At 35.3% G+C, this 11,131-nt stretch overlaps 1 protein-coding gene across 2 annotated transcripts in view; it reads left to right on the plus strand.

The window, feature by feature from the left end:
- Positions 1–6,170, plus strand: part of TRIM33 (tripartite motif containing 33) — a 115,760-nt gene extending 109,590 nt beyond the window's left edge. Inside the window, exons 19-20 of one of the 2 annotated variants that reach the window (XM_028101962.2) lie at positions 1,060–1,110; positions 1,190–6,170. In XM_028101962.2, coding sequence (XP_027957763.1) covers positions 1,060–1,110; positions 1,190–1,402 — 264 coding nt within the window. In that variant the 3' untranslated portion in view covers positions 1,403–6,170. The remainder of the gene's footprint in view (positions 1–1,059; positions 1,111–1,189) is intronic. The other variant, XM_028101963.2, reaches the window with a different exon arrangement.
- Positions 6,171–11,131: the final 4,961 nt, after the last annotated feature.

The raw sequence follows: 11,131 nt of genomic DNA on the forward strand, positions 1-11,131 counted from the left end.
TGATTTTATTATTAATGTAGGTTAATAATATTAAAATAATAATATCATAAACTAATCTCTGGTGACTCATCTTGAATAGTAGCCCAGAATATATAATGTTGAATTTTTTGATCTCAGCGATATGACTTTCATTAACTTTGATTATGTATCTTTTTGAGGATAAGGATGGCTATCCTTGAGGAAAAATATGATACATGACTCACTCCTTCAAGGAAATTGTTTTGTTTTCTTTGAGAAAAGGCAAGTCTCTTATTGTTAGGGAAGATTTTCATTATTCTAGGAGAAGAAAATGGAATTGGATAAGAATCTATAAAATCTTTAGAAAGATTAACAGTAAAATACCTTCTTTATTGTGGTTGAAATTTGGTGCCATATGACTGTTACTAAAAGGACATCAAATCATTTAAAGTATACTCATAGCTACCTCTGGAAGCATCTAGTTGACCTTTTTAAAATTTGAAAAAAAAAATCCTTATAGGTTAAAAGTACAGTGTAGCACTATACCACAGAGTATAGTAAAACCTTACTCACTTGAAGTTAAATCGGTATAGTCCCATTTTTTTGTCTTACTTTATAATCTAGTTAGATTATTTTCAAATAAATGTGCTTTTGTGAATTGTAGCTAACATTTGCGAGGAAGAAGACACATTTTATCTGCTTTAGTAATAGTTAAATAATTTATGGTTAACAGATTGCCATACAGATAGAATTCTAAGTGGTTTGTTGATGGTTTGGCAGTTTTTAAAAAGCAACATTTCTTATATGATTAGTTTTTTTGTCTTAATTAGATTGATGTATTCAGTTGACCTCCATTTCAGATTGACTTTACTAATTCAGAATTTGAGAGCATTCTTGAGGTTTCACATCAGCTGTAGTAACAGAACTTTGTAAAGAAAGTGGTTCCATGTGTTCTGTAGAATTTTAGAAAGCACTTAATCTGGTTATAGCAATTTGTTCCCCCTAGTATGGCTGACTTTCGTCGCCAATCCTATGCAGTTTCATAACTTTAGAAAGGATTATAATTTCCCTTTTTTTTTTTGACTCTGGTATCCTTTTTAGATGATGAAAGTTGTTCAAGTTTATGCAGAAACACAAGAGATTAATTTGAAGGTAAGCTTTTCAGACCATGCAAACTTGGTGAAAGAATATGCATTACCAATAGGTGAATATTCCTATCTTTTGCTTGCAGGCTGATTCAGAAGTAGCTCAGGCAGGGAAAGCAGTTGCATTGTACTTTGAAGATAAACTCACAGAGATCTACTCAGACAGGACCTTCGCACCTTTGCCAGAGTTTGAGCAGGAAGAGGATGATGGTGAGGTAACTGAGGACTCTGATGAAGACTTTATACAGCCCCGCAGGAAACGCCTAAAGTCAGATGAGAGACCAGTACATATAAAGTAAAATGACATGAACTTAAATAATTGTTTAAAAAAAAAATAAAAGAAAGAGAGAAAAAAAAAACCCTTTTATTTAAGTGTTGCTGGAATATCCTGCCTACAGTGGGCACCTCCTTGAAGAAGCTGATAGCTTTTACACAGTATTAGGTTGAAGTAATGGACAGAAGTCACTTCTTGTCAAGAAAGGGGGGAGAGAACTCTATTTGCAACTTTAAAAGTGAAAACAAAAAGCAAAAGTGAAATGATTTGAAGATTTCTGTTACTAAAGAGGATGGTTCTTTAGAATGGCAGATGTTGGTGATCATGTAGTATTGATTGGTTCAGGATGCTGGGTGTACAAGTAAATACTTGAGGGTCATGTCGCTTGATAAATTGTCTCTTTGGACAAGAGTACACAGCTGTTAAAAACAACTTTCATGCCTCCCCTTCCACACACATACATACTGGTTTGTTTTCTAGGTAAAATCAAAGTTGCTCAGATTCCACTTTGATGTCAGTGCAGATGTGTGTTGAATCATGCCATTATATTTTTTCTTAACTTTCATGCTGTTGGGCCTTATAGTTTTTATAACGGCTTAAAGAACTCAAAGGTAGTTTTATTTTCTATTTAGTCTAAGAAACATCATTGATCATCATTTAATCAATTTTAATGGTCTGCTGAAATAAATATGATTAACTTTTCAGTGGCAGATCATAGAGTAATCATTTCCAGAAAAACACTTCCACAGAATTGCACTTCCCAATCAGATCATCTGATCATACAGTTATTCCCATCAAAGGCAGAATGTTCGTTTCAAAATTAATCTATAGTTTTCTGTACATTTAAATTTGATTGAGAAGGTGACAACTGGCTCTTATCCAGTCTTCCTTCATGTCAGTTTTCTGATAGACCACTATTGGCAAACAGTAATCTGTCAACTACCAAATGTGTAAAATTTTCTGTATTTCACTTTGTCTTATTTGTAAATAGTGAACTAAAACTTCTGGCAGATCAGCAACATTTGCTGAGCCTGTTTTTTAAGCTAATGTGTATTCTTACTAATGTTCCTATCAAGAATGGATTTGTAATATATGCTGTCTATTTCTAATGTTCACATTCATATTTTGAGGTTCTATCTTATTTTAATAGAGAACAGACTTCTCAGAAAATCTTCAGAAGCAGCTTATTATTAAATATCAAACTATTGAAATAAACCCGGTGGGGTTAGATTACTCATCTGTCCACCAAGTGGGACATTTGCATGGACTGGGGCTTAACGGACTTAGAAGAGGCCTGTAAGTAAATCCTGAAAATGAGCCAATCCCCACTTGAATGGTTACTGGAGTAAACCCACCTTTACTACCCTGAGTTCAGCCCCTGAGGCAGATAAACCACCTTGGCTTGGTTTCATTTTTCTTCTCTTCATTTGTGATGCTCAGATCCAAGATGTGTGTTCTAGACCGTGTACAGGCTTCTCTTTTGTTGGATTAAAAAATTTAGTCCTACTTTTTTATGGACACCTTAGAATATAAAGTGACCAAAATAGAAGACTTGCCATTAGATATTTTTCAGACGTCAGCAGATTTGTTGGCAAATCATTTGCCTTTTTAAAACTTCAGCTTCTGCAGTTCAGACAGTAGACTAAGTAAAAATTATTTGACATAATTGTCTTAAGAGGTAAATATTTTTTAGTGCATATTGAATCAAATAAAGTGCTCTAAAGAAATTATTATACAAATTCCTTTGGGTTGTTTTTCTTTTCTTAACAAGTGTTGGGGGTAAACATGAATATTATTCAGGCTTTTTGATGGTGTATGTAAGTGGTGTTGATTTTATTACTGCTGTTGACTGACTTCATTCTGTGGCTTCCTTCTAGCTTCTCTTTCAGTTTTGTTATAAGTTCAGCTTTAAAATTTACACCAAACTGTTTTATCATTTTACTCAAATTTCAGGTACCTAAGAAGAGTTTTCTTATAAGAGGGAGAGAATCATTTTAAAATGCTTTATTTATGTGCATTTCTCTCTTTCCCACAACTTTTATGATTTCAGTTTATCAGTTGTATCTAAGGGCACGTTTTTGGAAAGCGATGAGTAGCACGCAGTATAACTTCTTTTGTCAAGCCATTGATTTCTGATATTTTATACTTGCTCTTCAGATGAATCCTTTTCATGATTCTTAGATAAATCTTTTATATAGGTTCTACCAATGGGGGAGAAACTAAATTTTAAGTAAATATTTCTTGATATTTGGGGCCTTAAAAGATAATGTGTTCCCTTAAAGATATTTCCATGTGTTAGGTGTAATATTTTTTTTCTTTTAAGATTGGTTTTTGAAAAGCCACTTTATTGTCAACATTTAATAGGCTCCATTTCTGTTAACAGAAGACAATTCATATTACTGAGGATTTACTCTTAAGTAAATAGCTATCAACAAACCACCCTTAAATGAAGATTTAGATTTCATTGAAGCTTTTTTCTTGTACACTGATCAGTGTTCCTAAGCTGATAATCAGTTCAGCCACTATCTAATATAACCGTTAGAAAGTATAAAAGCTTAAATTGATATTCAGATGTCTTCATGTTTTTCTATTAATTTATGTTTCAAAAAAGCAAACATTGAATATCAATTCCTGAAGGCAATTTACTCTTTCTTTGTTAAAAGGCAGTATTTTAGATTTGGAGGTGTTAAATATTTCCTTAAAAATGTGCAAAGTTTTGGAATACTTCAGTTCCCATCTCCCATCAGAACACTAAGAACAAAGTGTTCCTCAGTCTGTTCTGCTGGCCTAAATTTGTATTTTTTTTTTAGCACTTGGCTCAGCTGATTGAGTAAAGGAACTGTTTTGCAAGGTGAAGCATGTAAGTGTTCCAAAGTATGGTTAGATTGTAGGTCATGCTCTATATAGAAACATCAAATCATTACCACAGAGAGATGATAAGGCATTGGATCCCCTGTTGAAATTATTCTTTTTGGAATCAACAAGGTACTTTCTGACTTCTATGTCTTATATAAAGGAATTTTAAATAATATAAAGTCAGTTAATTCTCACTTTTTGTTGTAACAGTTTTTGAGATTTTTAGTTAATCCAAAGAAATAATGCTTTTAAGTAGAAGCAAAAGGTTAATAGTGTGCAAATGGTAGGTTTACCAATTACCTCAGCAGGTATCCTGCCATGTAATTATTAGTAATTAGTGTTAATAAGCCAGTAGATTTAGGTCTTCTGACTGTGCCCTTGGATTTTGGCCTACCATATGTTAGTCAGCAATCTCTTAGTATCCAAAATGGGAGTAGATGCTGTGGCCCCCTCTCCCTTGGCCTTTTTAAGTCCCTTACCCATTCCCATTCACAATACAGGAAGTATAAAGATCTCATTTCTTGTTGAAGTCAACACTGCTTATTTGCATACTCAGCATTGGATCGGTGAGTAGTTTTGTAAAATCCACCCACCCCAACTCCCCTAATTAAAACAATCAGATGCTTAATTCATACCATCTGTATTATTAATCTGCTGAAGATGATCCAAGGTTTTCAAGGTGTATCAGTTTGATCTTGAACTGAACCTGGATGCTTTCTTTTAGTTTTCTCATAGTTCTCTCCTCCTTGATAAAGCAATAACACTGCTTTAGGTCTGTTGCCTAATAGGCATGTCATAGTCCTCTCCCGGATGATTTTATAGGAAAGTTTGTATGCATATCACCCAGTCTATCTTTTAAAAAATAAGAAATTTAAATGTATGCTGGAGCTTATGACAATATATTGTGGCATTTTATTTTAAAAATTGGGGAAAGTTGCATATTTTTTTAAAAGTAGGTATTTGAGTAAAAAAAATTGAAGGTACTTTTTTAAGAAAAAAATTTATATGCCACAGTTTACATAGACATTTCAGATTTCAACATGTACTCTTGGATATAATGGTTTCTTTTACTTGGCCAAAATGCATGTAAAGCATATCTTCCATCTTAGTTCCTTGTGTTTGCCTTCGTGGTCTTTTATATATTTTTTATTGTATCTGAGAAAATTATCTTCAAAAATAACTCAATTTGGATATATTTGTCATAATCATACTACAAAATGTACAAAATTAAGTTTAGCCCTTTTCTAGCAAGTAATCTTTAAAGTCAAAAATGCACCGAATTTGTATGTGGGAAGGCACTCAAATGATTTTGTAGGTGCCACTGCAATATTCCCTTTCAGGTGTGGCCTAAATTTCAGTCTTAAGAAGGAAGTGCTTGTCTGCTCCTGGTCTGAAAAATGTAGGCATTTACTATGTTTTAAATCACAGTGAAACATGTATATAAGCCTATAAAAACGGTATGTGCAATCTGAAAGCCTGTTAATTTTCTATGTAGACATACACACGAAAGGGTTAAATTCACAGCCTTACTAGTTCCTTGCTTCCAGTATTTCAACTGGTCTCCTCCCCTCATTATTATTATTATTATTATTATTATTATTACTACTACTACTACAACTACTATTATTTTTGCACATAATTAACTACCCTTCAATATGATTCTTAAGAAAAAGTGCTGTTTCTGTGGTATTGTATTCTCTAAATAATCATATTTAATTTTTTAAAACAAGGTTGCAGTTTCTAATTGTTCCGTTCCTGTGTTTTTTGCTGGTGTGTATTAAAAGCAAGATTTTCTTTTTCATGGTTATTTAATACATTAGCTGCCTGTAAATATTTCTTGTTATAATGCTCTGGAATGTGTTGTAGAAGTTGTATTAGATTAGTTTAAAGCCTTGTTTGAAAGCCACATTGTTTTGGTTATTTCTATTAAATTAGAAAATTGAAAAAGTTTGCAAATGAATTCCTTTTTTTCTTCCTCTTTGAGTTGAGATTTAATTGTTAGTTTGCTTGAAAAATATTTACTGTGTGCCAGGCACTGGAGATACAGAAGTGAACAAGATAAATTACAGTCCCTGCCTTCCACAAGTGTTTAGACTCTATATGAGAACATGCATGTTATGATGGCATCAACAAAGAATATAGTAGGAACATATAGGAAAGTCTCTAACGGGGAAGTGATCTCTTTCACTCATAAAAATATGATGACAGGGGACCAGGCAAAGAGTGAAGAGAGAATAAAATATAGAAAAGTCTGAAAATGGAAGGGAACGTATTTATATATTCCAGGACCTGAGAAGTTCAGCTTGGATTAGAGTATTAGTTGAAGCAGTAAAATCCTAAGCTGGAGAACTGAGCCAGGGTCCTTTTTAAGCAGTGCCTTGAGAGTCATGTTAAAGGGTTTGGGGCTTTCACTGATGGTAACAGGGAGCCCTTGAAGAATTTTAAGAATTCTTCTTAAAGAATTATCCAAGAATAATGCTTGGAGAGCTGATATAATCAGATTTGCCTTTTTGAAAGTTTGTTTTAAACTGTGAAGAATGGATTATGGAGAATATTGGAAGTGGAGAGAGTTATAGGCTGTGAGTAATCCAGATGAGCCCTAAACTAGCTATCTGGTAGTGGAGATGGAAACTAGCAGTCAAATTTTAGAGTGAGAGAGAAAGTAAAACAGACCAATAATTGAGGCCAGGTGGTCCTTACCTTAGGCATATTTTATATGACACCTATTAAAGAGTGGGGAAAAAGGAATAGATAATGAGTGGAGAGAAATGAGTTCAGTTTGGGAGGCATGTTGAGTTTTAGGTACCCGTGGAGAATGAAGGTGTGGGTGTCCATGGTTCTGGTGCTCATGAAAAGTAACTGAGCTGCAGACAGAGCCTCTAAGATCCATCAGGATCCCGTCTGTCTTATTTGTCACTGAAAATGGCTAGCACATGATAGGCATTCAGCAAACACCTGTCAAAAGTTGAGCCTTTAGCATAATGTTAACTAAAACAATGTAAGATACGTTCTTGCCTAGGAAAGTTATAGAATGGTAAGAGTTGGATTCTTATGGTAGCAGAGGAAACATTTAAGAAGTATATTTAAAAAAAAAGATTCTATAAGAAGACTGTGGATTATTTATGGGGGAAAGGCAGAGGAGCCATAATGGAAGATGAGAGAGGTTTCATAAGGGGTTTCAAAAGGAGTATCCTTGAAATCAAGTGTTAGAACAAGAATGAAGTAAAGGTACAGTGGCCACTGAGTTGAGCAATATAGAAGCCATAGATGACCTTGGGAGAGCTATTCCATTTCAAGCAGCGGTAAGAATACAGTGGGTTAGATAAGTGATTGAGTATAGATTGTTTTTCAAGAAATTTGACTTTGGTTTTTCTTTAGGTTATGCAGAACTATGGCCATGAATAACCAAGTGAAATATCACAATGGAAGTACCAAATTGTTACCTTTCTGGATGCATTTTGTGTAGTGGAAAAATCGAGTTTTGGCCATTGGGCCACATGAACCCTTTGGTTTGAACTGGTAAACTTTGTTTAACCAGTTACCTGTATGAACTCTGAGTTTCACTTTATTTGTCAAATTAGGATAGTTATATCTAGCTCCTGGAATTAATATGGACGAGAGGTCATTTATAGCACAAGGTTGACAAATGGTAAGTTGTGATAAGGAAACATATAGTTTCCTTTTTTCCTCCTATTTCCTCTTCCTGTTATTGCCATGAAAAGGGGCAAGTTAGAAATGTAGTTTCTCCCTTTTTACTAATGAGATGAGAAAAAATGTAGATGCAGGACCCCAAGGCTTTAAAATCTGTCCTCAACTCTTAAATATTTAGCTTGTCCTTCACTTATTTGAGACTTGAGTTCTAAACTCCAACAAACACCCAAATTGGCCTCTACATTTTTAAGATAATACTTGCAAAAATGAATTGGTAGGATAAAACACTTAATCCAAGGTTTTGTCTCAAGCTTCCCCTTTTCATGGCCTTAGGTGGTGGTAAATATGTCACTATTCTTTCATTTATAAAGTTGTTACTGTTGATCTGGAAAGGCAATATATAGTGACCTCTGTTCTGACAATATGGTAGACTGCATGCACTGAGGAACCCTCCTAATGGTATAAAACATCTGAAATGCTGGATAAGATTGGTTTTAAAAAAATCTTTAAATTTATTGCTGAGCTAGCAAGGAAAATACTCAGAGCTGTAGCTTAAGCCCTGGGGTTTGGTTTTTTGTTTTGTTTTGTTTTGTTTTTTTCCTTTGATTTTTGGTCTTTTTTTTTTTTGTACGTGAGTGTCTGGCTTAAGCTTTGATTGCCAAGGCATCCGTTTCAAAGAGGCATCCACTTTGAAGACAACTTTCTGACTAAACACATTGCCAGCCACACAACTAGATAAAGAGCTAGGACTCTTTTCCCCAAGGAGGCTCCTTTGATTTACAAATCTTGGTTGATTTCAGTAAGTGACCATTTGAACCACTTGTCTTCTCCACACTTTAAATAATTCCCATTTTGCTGTTTTAAATTCACCAATAAGGAGTGAGCCCATGAAACCCTAGACCTACCCCCAACCTCAGTAAACATGGAACCTCTGGTCCTGTGTGTGTGTCTCCCCCCACACCCCCACACCCCGCCCCCATCTCGCTCTGTAACCTTGCTATGTGGGCCCAGGTGTACTGTGTAATTTCCAGGTTTTGTAAGTCATAAAACTTTATTTCTTCAGTTTCTTGATGGTTGTTGCTGAAGTGTCTTGCTATCATAATAAGAACCACAGAGGCCCATCCAGCCACAGCATTAGTTATTGGTAGATTGAGACCAGTACAAAACACAGCTCCACTTTATCACCTGTAGCATTTTAACCAAAAATATTTGACAGTCTAATCATATGAAACAATTAGACAAAAGTGCAATGTAGGACATTTACAAACATGCCTGGTGTGAATTTTTAAAGTAACTGTTGTGTGAAACGGGTGGGGAGACTTATAGATCAAAAAACAACATGTAATGGGAGCACCTGGGTGGCACAGTCAGTTAAGCGTCAGACTCTTGGTTTTGGCTCAGGTCATGATCTCAGGGTTGTGAGATCAAGCCCTGCATCAGCTCTGCACTCAGTGTGGAGTCTGCTTGGCTTTATCCATTTCTCTCTCTACCGCCCCGCATGCTCGCTTGCTCTCTCTTTAAAATAAATCTTTTAAAAAAAAATGGTGTAATGCATTAACTTAGATTTGATCTTGAATTAAGTAAACCTAGCAATCAAAGCCATTTTAGAGACTTTTGTGGAGATTTGTATATGAATTCTTAATGATATGGAATGTTTAATTATCTTAGGTGACAATCATTTTTTTCCTTATACAGAAGAATGTCGTTTTTCTTAGGAAATGCATGCTGAAATATCTAGGAATGAAGTGTCATACTACTTTCAAATGGTTAGGCTAAATGGGTATGTGTGTAAAATAGATATATGAGATCGTGTGAATGTGGCAGAATAACAACTGGTGAGTCTTAGTGAAAAGTAGTTGTGGTGTTTATTGTTATTTCAAGTTTTTGAAGACTTCACAAAGTTTTCAAAATAAGGTTTAGCGGGGTGCAACAAAAAGCGTGAATCCAAAGAAGTATTGAAAAAGTTGCTCCAAAGGCTCTGCCAGTCCTTGTGTCCTAAAGACTTTGGAATGGGCTAAACTTTAAAAAGGAGACAGAGCATAGGGCCAACATAAGGGTAGGGTCAGAGTGAGACAGTCTTCCAAAACCTGGTACCTCAAAATATGATACACTCAGTGAAAGAATGAGCTGGAATAGCCTACCTGAGGAGAGGAGAGAAAGAAAACTGGGTGGGGGGAAGGGGGAAAAAAAACCTACCCTTAGGGTGCCTGGGTGGCTCAGTTGGTTAAGCGACTGCCTTCGGCTTAGGTCATGATCCTGGAGTCCCAGGATCGAGTCCCAGGATCGAGTCCCGCATCGGGCTCCCTGCTCAGCAGGGAGTCTGCTTCTCCCTCTGACCCTCCCCACCTCATGTGCTCTCTCTCTCTCTCACTCTCTCTCTCAAATAAATAAAATCTTAAAAAAAAAACAAAAACCTACCCTTAGAATTGGTGTCTACAAGCTGACACTTAAAACGGTTTTGGAATTGGACTTACTTATGTCATGAGAAAAACTAAGACTTAAAGTGGTATCAGGTTAGAAGTGTTTTCCAGGCACTTAAACAAGTGTTATAACTCTATTAAGGAAAGCACTTCAAACCCAATCTTGAAGAATTTTCACAGATAGTGTTATAATAATCTTGGACTCATTCAAAGTCACAAAAATGAGAAACAAGTCATTATTAAAAATTAGGAGACAGCAGAATCTGGCCTGTAATGATTGCAGACGTTGGAATTATTGGATGAGTGTATTCATTGAAAAGATTTTAGTGTCTCTAAAATTGGGGTGGCTTTGTAGTAGATCGGCTATGTTACTGGTATAAAAAGTGGTATATCCTTTAATACTTGATGGCTTAGATTCATTGAAATACAAAATGCATAAGGAATAGAAGAATGTCCAAAATTTGAGCAAGAATGAGAGACTATTAAAAATGGTGGAGGTGGGGATAATGGGTGCATGGGAAGAAAAATGATCAGATTTGAGAACAAAAAGAAGACCAAGATGAAGAAATTACACAGTGCAGTACAGTACAGAGAGAATGTGTGAAGAAGTTAAAGGTCACCAAAAGCATATGGTAAAGGCCAAGAGACATAGAGTACCAGAAGGATGACACACAGAATGGTTAGGGATGATATTTGAGGGTATTTTGGCTGAGAACTTTCCACATTTGCTTAAAGTCATACATCAGCTTTGTGGAGTTTAGAAAATAAATCAACATCTAGACATACTGAGCTAAGTTCTGGAAGATAGACAAAATCTAGGACCTACA

The sequence above is a fragment of the Eumetopias jubatus genome, unplaced genomic scaffold, assembly GCF_037043125.1.
Source record: "Eumetopias jubatus isolate StellerSeaLion01/CBP00866 unplaced genomic scaffold, mEumJub1_p1.0 scaffold_4, whole genome shotgun sequence".
Classification (NCBI taxonomy): Eukaryota; Metazoa; Chordata; class Mammalia; order Carnivora; family Otariidae; genus Eumetopias; species Eumetopias jubatus.